Source organism: Chiloscyllium punctatum, chromosome 42, assembly GCF_047496795.1.
Source record: "Chiloscyllium punctatum isolate Juve2018m chromosome 42, sChiPun1.3, whole genome shotgun sequence".
NCBI classification, from domain to species: domain Eukaryota; kingdom Metazoa; phylum Chordata; class Chondrichthyes; order Orectolobiformes; family Hemiscylliidae; genus Chiloscyllium; species Chiloscyllium punctatum.
The window spans coordinates 8,043,382-8,059,086 of NC_092780.1; the positions used below are offsets into that span (position 1 = coordinate 8,043,382).

Here is a 15,705-nt window from a genome sequence, read left to right on the forward strand (position 1 = left end):
GGCAGCAGCATCAAGAGGAATACAGAAAGGATTGTAGATCTACAAGATAATATTGAAAATCAGGTAGTTCACTTCAGACTAATGTAAATTCTGAAGTAGAAACAAAACAATACAATGCTTTCGTACAATTTACTTTGAAGTGAACACAGAATTAGGCAAAAAAAAAGTAACTCAGTTACTTCTATATTGAATGTAACCAGGGCTAGTTTCCACATCCCCCAACACAGTCAAGAAATGAATTTGCCACCCTCGTTAGTGCTGGCTGCTGAGAAGGCTCAGTTTGGAAAAAAAAAACAGGACTTTTCGCTTGCTGGACAAAGTGAATTTAGTAATTTTAGTTTGGGGTTGTGTGTAACCCCGGCAATGCTAGCTTCGCATGTTTTTAAGATAAGATCTGCGTCGGCGGAAAAAACATTTTAAAAGAGAGCAAATTTACAAAATCTCTCTCATCCAGATGCAAGATATAAGGAACACCCACTGTCTGTAAATCAATGCCACATTGATCAGCTTCTTTCCCTACAACACCATAGGGACCCCGAAAGTCAGTGGGAAATTAGAAGCTAATCTGTAAGGAGATCTCAGATATCTGTAGGAAAAAAATAGGGGTGTAATGGGAGGAGATTTTGACTTTCCAAACATTGGCTGCCATAGTATTAAAGGCTTGGATGGGGAGGAATTTAAGTGTGTACAAGAAAATTTTCTTATTCAGTACATGGATATACCTACTAGAGAAGGAGTAAAACTTGACTCAAGAGGGAAATCAGGAGGGCAAAAAAGGAACATGATATAGCTTTGGTTAAGGAGAATCCAAAGAGATTCTACAAATACATTAAGGACAAAAGAGTAATAGGGAGATCATAGGGTTCCTTAAAAATCAACAAGATCATCTATGTGTGGAACCGCAGGAGATGGGTGAGATATTAAACAAGTATTTTGCATCAGTATTAACTGTGGAGAAGAATAATGAATACTAAATAACGTGGAGAAATAAATAATGATATCTTGAGAAGCATCCACATTATGGTGGAGAAGGTGCTGGACGTCTTCAAACGCACAAAGGTGGATACATCCCTGTGACCCGAACCAGGCTTTTTTCAGAATTTTGTAGAAATCTGGGGAAATGATTGTTGGGTGCCTTGCTGAGACGTGTGGATCATTAATAGCCAAGGGGGAAATGCTGCAAGACTGGAAGGTGGCTAATGTGATGCTATTATTTAAGAAAGGTGGTAAGCAAAAGCCAGAGAACTATAGAGCGGTAAGCTTGGTGTCAGTGGTGGCTAAGTTGTTGGAGGCAATTCTGAGGGACAGAATTTAGATTAGATTCGATTCCCTACAGTACGGAAACAGGCCCTTCAGCCCAACAAGTCCACACCGACCCTCTGAAGAGTAACCCACCCAGACCCATTCCCTTACCCTATATTTACCCCAGACTAATGCAGCTAACACTATGGGCAATTTAGCATGGCCAATTCACCTAACCTGCACATCTTTGGATTGTGGGAGGAAACCGGAGCACCCGGAGGAAACCCACGCAGACACGGGGAGAATGTGAAAGCTCCACACACACAGTTGCCCAGGGGCAGGAATTGAACCCAGGTCCCTGCCGCTAACCACTGAGCCACTGTGCCGCCCTAAATTTACATGTATTTGGAAAGGCAAGGACTGATTGGGGATTGTCAACATGGCTTTGTACATGAGAAATCAACTTGACTGAGTAGCTTGAAGTGACAAAGAAGATTGATAGAGGCAGAGTGGTGGACAAGATCTATACGAACTTTAGCAGGGTGTTCGATAAGGTTCCGAATGGTAAACTGGTCAGCAAGGTTGGATCCACATGGAATACAGGGAGAACTAGCCATTTGGATACAAAATTGGCTTGAAGATAGGATTCAGAAGGTGGTGGTGGAGGGTTATTTTTTGGACTGAAGACCTGTGACCAGCGGTGTGCTGCAAGGATTGGTGCTGGGTCCGTTGCTTTTTGTCATTTACAGAAATGATTCGGATCTGAAAATAGGAGGTATGGTTAGTAAGTTTGAGGATGTCACCAAAATTAGTGTAGTGAATTCATGTAGTGAACAGTGAAGAAGGTTATCTCAGGACCTTGAGTAGATGGGCTCAGGAGTGGCAGATGGAGTTTAATTTAGTAAGACAAACAAGGGCAGGCTTGTACACCTAATGATAGAGTTCTGGGGAGTGTTGCTGAGTAAAGAGACTGTGAGGTGCAGGTTCATAGTTCCTTGAAGGTGGAGTCAGAGGTAGACAGAGTAGTGAAGGTGGTGTTTGGTTTGCTTGCCTTTATTGATCAGTGCATTAAGTACAGGAGTTGGGATGGCATGTTGTGGCTAAACAGGACATTGGTGAGGCCACTTCTGAAATACTGCATTAAATTCCGGTCTTCCTGCTATCGGAAAGATGTTGTTAGACTTGAACAGATTCAGAAAAGATTTACAAGGATGTTTCCAGGATCGGAAGGTTTGAGCTGTAGGGAAAGGCTGAATAGTCTGGGGTTATGTTCCATGGAGCATTAGAGGCTGAAAGGTGACTTCATTGAGGTTTATAAAATCATGTGGGGTATGGATAAGGATTTTTTCCCCAGAGTAGAGAAGTCCAAAGCTAGATGGCATAGGTTTAAGGTGAGAGGGAAGATACAAAACAGACCTAAGGGGCAACTTGTTCACACAGTGGGTGAGGCCTGTATGGAATGAGCTGTGGCAGGACGCAGTGGAAGCTGGTACAATTACAATATTTAAAAGGTATCGGGATGGGTTCATGAATGGGAAGGGTTTAGAGGGATACGGGCCAAATGCTGGCAAATGGGACTGTAATAATTTAGGGCGTTTGGTCAGCATAGATGAGTTAGACTGAAGGGTCTGTTTCTGTGCTGTACAACTCAATGACTCTGTTAGAAGAGTAGGGGAATTTTCTTTAAGCATTGACAGACATTGGCAAAGTCTCATTAAAAGCCTTGAAATTGTGACATTAAGGCTTTTCCTACCAACACTGCAAAACATTTGGTGATGTGCTCCCAAAGTATCCCTGAAGAGGTCAAGGGACTGTCTAAGCCAAAAAAAGTGCTTCCACAATGGCATGAAAGTAAAATACTGCAGATGTTGGAAACCTGAAATAAAAAGACAGAATGCTGGAGAAACTCAGTTGATCTGGCAGCATTTGTAGAGAGAGAAACACAGTGAATGTTTCAGACAGGACTCTTCTTCAGTTCTGAATAACAGCTGGATCGGACTTGAAATACTAACTGCTTCTTTCTGTACAGCGTTAAGTATCAAAAGCTTTAAACTAAAGTACCTTTTTAAAAAGAAATGTTAACAATCTGCTTACTGTCATGGCTCTTTATAGCATACACATCAACTGTCGGATCAAACTCTCCTGGTCCAAAGATTCGTGGAAAGTTCAGCATGTTTCCAGGACTGTCTGGTGGAGTTCCATATGAACCAACTGGATGACCCATTCCATCATTTTCACAATCTTCTTCGTCGCCTTTCTCCTCCACTTCCATCTCTTCTTGCTCGGCACGATCCACATCATGGATGCCAACTAACAGACTGTAATCCATGATCTTCAGCTGTGCTAAAAACTGTTAAAGAAACAAATTAAGCAAAGTTAGATTGTTGTGTATCTGGTCAAAGTTATCACTCGGGCAACACAATATGACTGCTCATAAAGTCCTAAAGGTATCTGAACCTATTTATCAATTTAAAGTGAAGAACCAATCTATATGCTGAAGAACAACACCCCATTGCAAAGCAGACACACTGTAGTACACCAGACCTTGCAAATACAGTCTTTATGTAGCATGAAATTCCACCACCACACTAAGACCCAATAGTGGGTTGGTCCAGCTTGCTTCAAATTGAAAGCGAATTTCCTGGGACCCACCAAGATTCATGTCTAGAAAACATAAAGAGTGTCCTTAAATTGGTGAATACTGACAGGCCTTTCATTGGGTGGTCACCATCTGTGAGACAGCCACACAGAACAAGCTGGCATCACAGGCAACTTGAAAGCATTATTGGTGCACATTAAGTAACAGTTTCATTACTGATTGCAGAGGCAAGAACATGGTAGAGAATGTTTTTAAAAAAACTCATTCATGGGATGTAGGTTTTTTTTGACGAGGTCAGCTTTTATTGCCCATCCCTAATTGCTCAATAACCAAGAGGATGCCAACCATTCTTAAAATTCTGTTTTGCCGATCAATTAAATCCCAGCTGATCTGTATGTTAACTCCAACTCACCTTGGAGGGATGGTGACATTGAAGCATGCAGTAAAGGCTAAGTGGTTGGTAAAACAGAATTTAAAGAATGCTTGGCATCTTCTTGTTTATACATCCCTTTGTTTCTAACCATAAGCTCTGATATTGAAAAATGTATTGTCCAGTACTATTTCATATTTTCTCATTGCAAAGCCACTGAAACTTGATCTGAATGCTCCCTTGGCATTCAATGGCATTACCATTGCTGAACCTCCCACAATTTCTGAGTCTCAAAAATCCAGTCAGGATACAAGTAATCAACTGGCACAGGAGGCAAACATTGTTCAATATCAAGACTCTAAATGACCAAACATGTATTCAAATAGGAATCATTTTGGATGCACTGTACTTTCTCAGTGGTCTCAGATTTTCTAGAGGTAAATTGCAACAACAAATACTGACCTCAACATCACGCTTGAGTTTGTCCAAAAACATCTTTTTGTTTTCGTCTCCAATTTGAATTCTCTGCCCTTCATTTAGGAAATCATTGTCTTTCAGTGTTGGTAATTCCTTGGCCTGCAGCAGAATAAGACAGATCACACTCAATTATAAAACACTGTACATGATGGACTGCACATTGGAATTAATTCTATTTTTGAAAAAAAAACTTGTTTGTGACATGTCATGGTTACTCTTGCCAATTGCCTTGAATGTTGATAGATGTTCTGATGAATTTTCTTCCCCCAAGTGCAAGGCTTGTTGCACTACTTCAGTAAGAGACAGCAATCTAGTTGGTTTAGTTTAATCCAAACATAACTGATTCTCTAATACACATAAATAAAGGGAATTTTCTATCCTATTCATCTGTAGGGGTAGCAACATTTTGTTGTCGGGGGGGGGGGTGCACTGCAGAATAAGTTGCTGCTTTGTCAAATTTTGCAAAGTACAATCTGCTACTTTAAGATCTTTATGCACATACTGTAAAGCCTGTGGCATCTGAAGTGTGACAGACATTGCTAGACACAAGATGATTACACTTGCATTTTTATGCAGCACCAATAAATAATTAAAACGTTCCCAAGAACTACCAAACAAAATGTAACACCAGCTCATACAAAAGATATTAGTGCACGTTACCGAAGTTGGTAGGTTTTAACAAGTGTCTTAATGGAGAGGTGGGTACAGATTTTAAGAAATTTAGAGAGGGAATTTTATTATTTAGAGCGCAGGCAATTTAAAGCACGGCTATCGATGGTGAAGTGATTAATATTGAGGATTTGCAAATGATGTGTGGTTTATAAGGTATTTACATCTGAAGAAACATATTTGCTATAGTGTGGACCAGGAATCATTAAAACTATTTGCAAACCTCCAGTTTCATGATGGACCCATCATTCGAGCACTTATTTTATCAAAACAATGAATCATGTTTAGAATGGTAGAATCATAACTGAGCTGAAAAGGCTCTTCATATCATCAAGTCTGTACTGCCAAAAATACACCATTACCTACATGAGTTCCACTTTCCTGCACTAGGCCCTATAGTCTTATGTTTGTTTAGTTCCAAGTGTTCTCCATGTAGCCATGAGCACATCTTATAGTTTGAATCCCAAAAATTCAATATCAACACAATTGCTTAAAATGAGGTTGACCAATGCAAGTGACCACTATAGACATCAGTTGTATGGGCACCTACTTAGTAACAGTAATGCATACAATCAACATTTTGTACCACGTCAATCGCATAGGAAATTACAGTAGAAATCTGAGTCACATGCCCAGATATAGTGACACAGATGTCACTTGAAGTAGATTGACTAAATCATTATGCTTTATGCATAAATTTAGATTGTGACCATTAGTTGGATACTTATCCACCGAGTTCAATTCAGTCTGCATTTGCAAAATTCAGAAAGGTTCTTTCACTTCCTAGTTCAGGGGTATCAAGGCCAACTTTGACATGCTTGTAGCCACCTTAATGTGGACCTGCTAAATCCACACAAGGCAGAGATTGAGCTTAAAATGATGTTCCTTTCTCATGATCATTGGTAACTCAAACTGAACCCTCTGACTTTTTAATTTTAATACAACCAGATCCACCAACATTTACAGTCAAAAGTTACAAACATACAATGTAGGGATTTTAATTGAGTTTTCTTTATAATTCACTTGCTGAAAAAGATAGTTATTTTGTTGCAACAGAATTTCTCTTGATCATTTTTCAGTCTTGCAAGCCAATGGTTTGCATTATGGTGGTAAACTCAGTATTAAACACTGACAGGTAGGATGAAGAGCTTATGCTCGAAACGTGACTCTCCTGCTCCTTGGATGCTGCCTGACCGGCTGTGCTTTTCCAGCATCACACTTTCTGGCGTTAAACACTGTCACAGCTGCTTTGCCACAGAGGAGGATAGTGAGACAAGTTGGTACATGATTTGCTGGCCTTGGTTTTCACCAGACTCCTCTCAGCCAGCTGATCACTGCACTTCTGCTCGCTGCTTCCAATACCCTAGCAGTCAGCTCCAAAGATCACGGCCATCAGCAACAATTTTCCAGTGGACAGCAACATGCTCACCCACTTTCATATCTCGCTCACATGCCCCTGTTGCAGAGGGATAGATGCCCAGGCCGTCATGACCCAGTGGCCAGTTCACCAGACAGGAGGTCTTTGAGTATATGGCCGTCATCCATCTGATAAACTTGGCTGAGTCAGCACAACCATCATATTTATGTTCCAAATTTAAATCTATACTTTTTAATAAGCAGTTTCATAATATTTCCAACCAAAGAAGTCACCTTTAACCAGAGCACAATCTGACTTCACCTCATTCAATGGAAAAGGCAAACACTTCCCATCAGCACCCTGCATTATTACATTTTGATTCAGCAAATGTTATGAAGAGAAGTCCAAATCCTTTATTAATGTTAAACTCCGAGCTTAACCAGTATGTTTCAGGCTAACAATCCTGTTAGGTTCCGTCTCAAAAATTCTGGGACTTTCCCTTCAAATCTGTGGCATTTATTCCCACTAAAAATATTAGATGCAATTAGATTCATAGAGCATTCTACTGTACATATTGAAAATCAAAATGGCTTTGCCGGTTATGGCAACTTATTTGGAGAAGGAAGATCTATCCCTAAGTGGTTTGCAGAAAGCTTTACTTTCTGATGCTTCTTTCCATGTGGAAATTCCTCTTGTATGCACCAAGGCTATTTATTTAGTCCATTTCCTTTACTGATACTGTGTTTTCTGAGGACTTCTTCAGTATGCTAATAAACTCCACCAGTTTACCATTCTGCTTCCTCCAATTTGCTTTTGTGTGACGCATGTCATGGTAATGAGAAGTGTTGGTTTCTCTACATTACTCTTATTCTCTGTATTCCATATTCAATTAACTGGGTCAGTTTCTGCCTTCTCCCTAAAACCAGATTATTTCTCCAGTCTCCTTACTGGTTTCCATATGGCAAAGTTTGAATATTTGGATGCTGGTGAGAAAGATCATGTGCATCTCCCACAGGAGCTTCCTCTTTGACCTTAGCTACCTGCCATTCATCCAAATAAGAACTTTACTTGTTAATGGAATACTATTCCTGAATTCTTCCATAATAACAAAGTCCCTCGAATTATCAAAGGTTTGCTCAAATTATTAAATTCATTTGTTCCAACAAACGACACCAGAGATCCCATGTTTACTTTTTCCCAGAAAATTCATTAAATATCTGACTGGGTTTGCCTTAAAGTCTAAATCTTAACTGGCAAGCTTCAGGAACAAACTAATAGGAAATAAGTGCCACCATTCTAACTTTCTCACAATTTGAGGACAGGTGTTCTAAAAAAAAGCTAGGATACACATCCATCAATTTATTAGCCAGCACACTTTGTAGCATATCAATGAGATCTTTGAGGACTTCAATCCTTTAGCAAATTCACAAATGAGAGAAAATATCTCTGTACTTGCCTCTCCTTATGACAATAGAAAACTATTTGGTTAAATCTAACTTAAGAATGGGAACTCCTTCCTTGTCCAAACTACTATACTCTCCTAATGTCCAAAATCTAAGCTTTTAATTATGTAGATCATGCTTCCTGATATCTTTCTCTCATTGAAGTTTAAGTTCAAACATTTGCATCGCTTTTTCTCTCTCAAGCTGCTTCAGCTGCGACAGAATTCTAGCTAACTCAAGCTGCGAACCATTTGGCTTATGCTCATCTTCCGATCCCAGATGCTGTGCTATGACCTCAAGTGAATCCATCTACTTTAGCTTCTACCTTTAATTCTAACTTCAATTTTTCTGCCAATGTATTACCTAGTAAATATTTACAAATCATTTAGGGACAGATCTTCCTTATTCAGACAGGTCAAGAGCCACAGTGAGACCAGACGATGTAGGATCAGAAGTAGGCAATTTAGACCATTGACTCTGCTCCGCCATTCAATGAGATCACGGTTGAACTGATATTCCTCAACTCCATTTTCCTGCCTTTTTTCCATAATCTTTGATTCCCTTACCAATTAAAAATCTGCTTATCTCAGCCCTGAATAGGCTAAACGACTCAGCCTCAACCCCTTTGTGGGGAAGAATTCCAGAGATTCACTACCCTGAAAGAAGAACTTCCTCATCTCTGTCTTAAATGGGCAACAGGCCCAACCCACTCAACCTGTCCTCATAAGACAGCTCCTCCTTACCCAGGATCAGCCTGGTGGACCTCCTCTGGGCCATCTTCAAAGCCAGTATAGCCTACCTTAGACAAGGGGTCCAAAACTGTTGACAGTATTCCAGTTGTGGTCTAACTAGTGCCTTGTATAATTTTAGTAAACTTTACCTACTCTTATACTCTTTTCCCTTTGAAATAACATTCCATTTACCTTCCCCATTACCTGCTGAACTTGGATGGTAGCTTTTTACAATTCATGTATGAGGATCTGTTATGTAGCTTTTGGCATTCTTTCTCTAGTTAAAAAATATTCAGCTCCTCAATTCTTCCTGAGAAAGTGCGTAACCTCATATTTCCCCACATTACATTCCATTTGTTAATTTATTGCCCACTTGCTTAACCTGTCTATATCACCCTCTGCAGACTCTTTGCATCATTCTCATTATTCGCCTTCCCACCAAATTTGACATCATCCTTTCGTGTACATGAACCCTCAGTGAAATGTTATAAGATCTCTCTGTTTGGAAGGACGGAAATTTCACTTTTGTGCTTACAACATGATCAACACCACTTTTCTTCCATAATTAAACGGCATTGAATGTCCAAATTTCTGAAACAATATATTCTTGACTGACTGAAAATGTACCACTTCAAATATCTGCAGCTGCTTGCCCATCTGAACCTATATATTTAATTTTATTCCAGTTCTTCAGATGGGTGTCAGGAAAGAAGACCATTTATGATTTCCCAGCTCATCCATAAAGTATCTTCAGAAGATTTGTCAGTTTATTTTTCTTTAATTTCAGTGCTTCTACCTCCAATGCTCAGTTGACTGACCTTTAATTTGTAGATGATGTCTTCTCAGGGTTGTGTGTTTCAACAGTGGGTCTTCATATGACTGACCAGGCGAAAGTGAGGACTGCAGATGCTGGAGATTAGAGTCAAGATTATAGTGATGCTGGAAAAGCACAACAGGTCAGTCAGCATCCAAGGAGCGGGAAAATCGATGTTTCGGGCAAGAGCCCTTCATCAGGAATCTGATGCCCTGATGAAGGGCTCCTGCCCGAAAAGTCGATTTTCCTGCTCCTCAGATGCTGCCTGACCTGCTGTGCTTTTCCAGCACCACTCTAAATGTGACTGACAAGGCAATTCTCGACTGCCAGCCCTCTGAGCACGTGGTGTAGGGTATTCCAGGAGGTGGTGTGATCTGGAGTCTTGGATATGCTTCCTTTTCTTCCCACCTCGGCTGCTGCGTTGACTCACTGTTAAGTTGTTATGACTCAAAATGTGATGCAGCTTCTTGGTAAATTGAATGCTGTTCTGAACAATAGCGGGTGAGCATCATCCACATATTAAATGACACTGCTGCTGAACTTCAACAATGGTTTTAGAACATCTTTAAAGCATCTTCTTTGTCTTTCCCTAGGAAGCTGGAGATCTGAGAGGTGAGGAAACATGACTTGTTGGAGGGTGACAGTTTGCGGCCATCTGGACAATGTCCAGTCCATAGTGGTTGGTTTTGTCTGAAAGTGACAAAATATGGCAAGAGCATCACTGATAGAATTTCATCACCTTCTCTCATTTATTTTTACATTATTCATTCATGTGATATGTGGATTCCTTCACTGTTGCTGTGAGTCCACAGTCACATGTAGGTCAGACCAGATAAGAACAGCAGAGTTCCATTCCTAAAAGATATTAGTGCTTCATGGATTTAGATGCCCAAGGAACTTCACATTCCTGCAACTGTTTCCAGTATTTACAAATCCATATTATTAATGATAACTTTTGCCATGAAAAATTGACATGAGTTCCAGATGTGCCAATTTTGATCCAATACTCCTCTTGGATGACACTGGCCAGTGCTGTGCTTTTACTAGTTATGTAGTGTTTTGCGATTTTGACGATGTTGGTGGTTCTGTGACTCCAGCAGGGAAGCTACCTTCACAGTCCCCTGTGATGACAGAGCCCCAATCACTCTGACCCACTCTCCGTGATCACAGCTTCCTTTTGGGGACATGTGATTGAAGAATTATTCCTTCCAAAGAGTTTTCACAGTCACTTCATTTAAGTGTGGAAAACACAATTTTAATATTCTTCCTTCAAACCATTCTTTTGCTTATAGGATTAAAAGTATATCTATTTTTAGCAATGTGATAAAAAGTATATATTTTTAAATAGCATCTACAAATAAATAGCCTTCAAAAAACGTTACATATTAATAAATTTCCCAAGGAGGAAACAGAAAAATAAATATTTGCAACAGTATTTTTTATTTATAACTTCAACATCATGTTGCAATTGGTACTTGAATGATAAAGAATGAGTAAAGCATTTCTCTCAGACAGTTTAAGGGAATTCTGATTTGGAAATAGACAGTTAAAGCCTTTGCATAAAGAGATTCTGTCCCTCGCACTTGATCCAGAAATTGTAATTTTCGAGAAGTAAAACATGGTCAACAGGTCATAATTTTTCTTACATATTTGGTCATGGAGTGTGATGACCTTGGCTGTCATTTTCTTCATTTTGATACTATGGAAACATCAACACACATTCCATAATAAACGATCCATTGCATTGTTTTACAAAACTTCAAAATAAGAGCTCTGCATCGCATTCTAAAGATATTTTCCAATAGTAAACTTATTCAACTGTTTGCAATTTAGACACTGCCTGAACCTAAATCATAGAGGGAACAAGTTTCATTGACTCTGCACTTGTCTATCGGTTTACGTATTGTTTTTCTCAAAGTTGACCACTCATTGTATATAATGTCATATGCACCAACAGCTATGTTGTGTCCTGCATAAAAGTCGACTTTTAATCTGTAAGCAACAGTTGGTAGGGTATGCATCAATTAGGGCACTGTTGTCCATTAGAAGCGACAGAAGTGTGACGAGGGCAATATAAATTGCAGGAGAGACTTGGACCCAAGGGCACAGCCTGAGAGTGAAGGGAAGACCTTTTAGAACAGAGATAAGGAGAAACTTCTTCAGCCAGACAGTAGTGAATTTATGGAATTTATTGCCACAAAGGCTGTGGAGGCCAGGTCATTCAGTATATTTAAGACTGGAATAAATAGGTTCTTGAGTATCTAGGGGATCAAGGGTTATGGGGAGAAAGTGAGAGAATGGGCTTGAGAAACTTATCAGCCATGAGTGAATGGGGGAACAGACTTGATGGGCTGAATGGCCTAATTTCTGCTCCTATGTCTTTTGGTCTTATAATTTTGAGACATGCATATATCTCAGTAGGAAACACACGTACACAATATAGATAAACTTACACAGATATAAACAATCTTACACATGATTGCTGAAACATCTTTCACTAATCAGTAACCACAGGCGTAAAGCACTCGAAAATGATTCAACACAGCTTGCACTCTCTAGTTTTCATCATTTTACTGACAAACACACAAAAACTCCTAATTTATATGGCTTAGTGCTGCAGTGGACTATGTCTAATGTTCATTGCAATTTAATTTTTAACTTTTTGAATCTGATTCAATTGCCTACATAACAACTTTAGAGAGTTGTTGATAACATGTCAGTTACTTAAGAGTTTACAACACAGAAACAGGTCATTCAGCCCCACTGGTTGACACCAATATTAGTACTCTATTCAAGCTTTCTCTAACCTCCCTTCATCAATCAGTCAGCAAATTCTTCCTTTTCAAAAAAAAACACCTTATGCTTTTTCAGCTTTCCCTCAAATTTATCTGTGCTATTCACATCAACTATTTTATGTAGTTGTGAATCCCACAATTTAAGACTTCCAGCATGGAGACTTGGAAACAAACCTAAACTGTAAGAATTAAGCTCTAATTGCATGTTAGTATCTTTTGATGGATTGAGTGACTTGTTCTCTAATAACTCCTACAATGAAATACTATACCACATGCATTATCCCAATCACTATTACCCTTTCACTGCAGTGAACCTGCCTATCATATAAAGCAAATGATTGATGTATGGAAAAGGCACAGCAGCAAAACTCAGAATGACTGCCATTCATCTCTTTACCATTTGTCATGCTTTACAGACTTAGAATAGCTGCAACACAATGGTCACTACCAATGCTGCATCTAGGAATTAAAGGGATAAAATATTTTTCTTTAACCACATTCTCTCTTATTCCTGGCCAACTGCCTAGCTTAGCTGCTGGGAGATGCACAGAAGCAGGAGTAGTGTTTCTTTCTCTGAGTGGGCACATTGACAAGACAGTATGGATGATATTGATAAATTCAACAAAAAAGCAACTGGTACAACTCTAATCCAATTGCCTTGAGGCTCGGTGGAATGGAGCTTCACTACACCACAAAATATTGCATCCAATTCTTGTATTTTCACAGCTGGCTTTAGTAACACTTTATAGACTCGGAAGCAACAATGTCAGACATAGATCAAAACAGCTCTCTGTCCTATTACAAAAAAACCTATGTCAATAACCATCCTTAAATCTTACAATAGGAGTCTTGTCAGCTACATGAATACAAAATAGATTGATAACTCGGTTTAATAAATAGGCTGTATCTTCAATTACAAAATGAAATATATGTTTTTAAAATAACAGGTATGTACAAAACAAACATGAAAGTGCATTATTAAATCCTGACTCTGGTTGATGAATCAGGATTTTCAAATTGACTTTGCTTGTGAATATGTATTCGTTGCTGAAAATGCGCAGCAGGTCAGGCAGCATCGAAGGAGCAGGAGAATCGACGTTTCGGGCATGATCCAGAGTCATTCCTGAATAAGGGCTCATGCCCGAAATGTTGATTCTCCTGCTCCTTGGATGCTGCCTGACCTGCTGCGCTTTTCCAGCAACACATTTTCAGCTCTGATCTCCAGCATCTGCAGTCCTCACTTTCTCCTCAAATACGTAGTCGTTGTATTTTTAAGTGAAAACCAATGCATACAGAAGCAAGAGTACTGCTGGAAGCTGAGGGAAAGATCGTGCAGTGCATAAATGTAGATATTCATACCTTTTCTTTTCCACTGGCTTCTCGTGACACTGTTGAGCCCTAAGGAAGAAAACAAAAAAAAAATTACCATTGTCCTTCCAATAGCAAGCACATTATAAAATGCTACTCTTATTAGGATTAACTCCACTGTACACTACACAAACCAAGAAGGATTGTACAAAGTTAAATATCACACAACATTCAGTTATAGTACAACAGATTTAATTGGAAGCACTACCTTTCAGAGCGCCGCTCCTTCATCAGGTGGGTGTGGAGAACACAATTCTATGTCACAGAATTTATAGCAAAAGTCTACAGTATGATGTAACTGAAATTATACATTGAAAAATACCTTGATTGTTTGTTGAGTCTTTCATGTGTTCCAATACCATGATAGTTTCACTTCTTTCATATGAAAATCACAAAACTTTTTTTTAAATGTTACATTCTCAGGTTAACTGTAACAATTGGTGTTAGCCAAATAATACGTTGCAGGTGTTAGCCCCTTGTCTTCCCTGTCTGTGCCATAATGTTTAGACTGATTCTAATCTATAAAGTGAGTTAACAGAATCTTACATGAATTCATGCAGTTTTTGAGCAAAGTACAAAATAACTCTGCAAGTACAAATTCACCCCACAAACGTATATGTCTGCATGTGGGGTTTTGTGTGTGTGTGCCTCTGTCTGGGGTGAGGGGTTGTGAGTGTGAGAGAATGTATGTGTTTGTATGTGAGTGTAGAGTGTCTAAGTCTGTGAGGGGGTGCATGTGCGAGTGTGGGAGTGTGTGTGTCTCTGGGGTGGGGGGGGTTGAGAGTGTGAGAGAGTGTATGTGTGTGCGTGAGTGTAGAGTGGTCTGTGAGAAGATGCTTGTGTCAGTGGGAATGTCTGTTGGGGTGTGCGAGTGTCTGTGTGTGTGTCTGTGTACACGTGTGTCCATGTGTATGTGTGTATATAGAAGTGCCTGTCTGTGTGTGTGTATATTGTGCAATGGTGGTCACCTATAGTGTGACATGAACCCAAGGTCCCGGTTGAGGCCCTCCCTATGGGTATGGAACTTAGCTATCAGCCTCTGTTCGGCCACTTTTCGCTGCTGCCTGTCCCAAAGTCTGCCTTGGTGGATGGTCACCCAAAGGTCCAAGGTCGAATGTCCTGGACTGCTGAAGTGTTCCCCAACTGGGAGGGAACTCTCCTGTTTGTTGATTGTTGTGCGGTGCCCATTCATCCGTTGTCGTAGCCTTTGCTCGGTTTCCCCAATGTACCATGCCTCAGGGCATCCTTGCCTACAACGTATAAGATAGACAATGTTGGCTGAGTCACACGAGTACCTGCCACGTACATGGTGGGAGGTGTTCCCATGTGTCATGGTGTTATCCATGACCACACTCTGACACGTCTTGCAGCGCCTACCATGACAGGGTTGTATGGAATTCTCCTGAAAGCCAGGCAGCTTGCTACGAACAATGATCTGTTTGAGGTTTAGTGGTTGTTTAAAGGTGAGCTTGTGGAGGTGTGGGGAAGGTCTTGGCGAGGTGCACATCCTCAATGATATTGTGTTGCAGGTCACAAAGAACATGGTGTAGTTTTTCAGCTCCTGGGAAGTACTGGACAACAAAAGGTACCCTGTTGGTTGCAGCACATGTCTGTCTCCTGAGGAGGTCATTACGGTTCCTTGCTGTGGCACATCGGAACTGGCGGTCAATGAGTTGAGCATCGTACCCTGTTCTTATAAGGGCATCCCTGAGTTCAAACTCATTTATATGGCAAATTTTCATTCACTTTCCCAACGGAAACAAAGAGAGACTGCGATGCAGAAATATGAAATGGAAGAGTTCACCATCCAATTTCCTTTCCTTCCCTGAAGTAATACTGGG

At 40.1% G+C, this 15,705-nt stretch overlaps 1 protein-coding gene across 4 annotated transcripts in view; it reads right to left on the reverse strand.

Annotated features, from left to right (window-relative positions):
- Window positions 1–15,705, reverse strand: part of LOC140465701 (phosphatidylinositol 5-phosphate 4-kinase type-2 beta) — a 111,573-nt gene that overhangs the window by 12,316 nt on the left and 83,552 nt on the right. For all 4 annotated transcript variants that reach the window (XM_072561348.1, XM_072561347.1, XM_072561350.1 and 1 more), the window contains 3 exons: window positions 13,856–13,894; window positions 4,674–4,787; window positions 3,337–3,592 (listed from right to left, as the gene is read on the reverse strand). In XM_072561348.1, coding sequence (XP_072417449.1) covers window positions 3,337–3,592; window positions 4,674–4,787; window positions 13,856–13,894 — 409 coding nt within the window. The remainder of the gene's footprint in view (window positions 1–3,336; window positions 3,593–4,673; window positions 4,788–13,855; window positions 13,895–15,705) is intronic.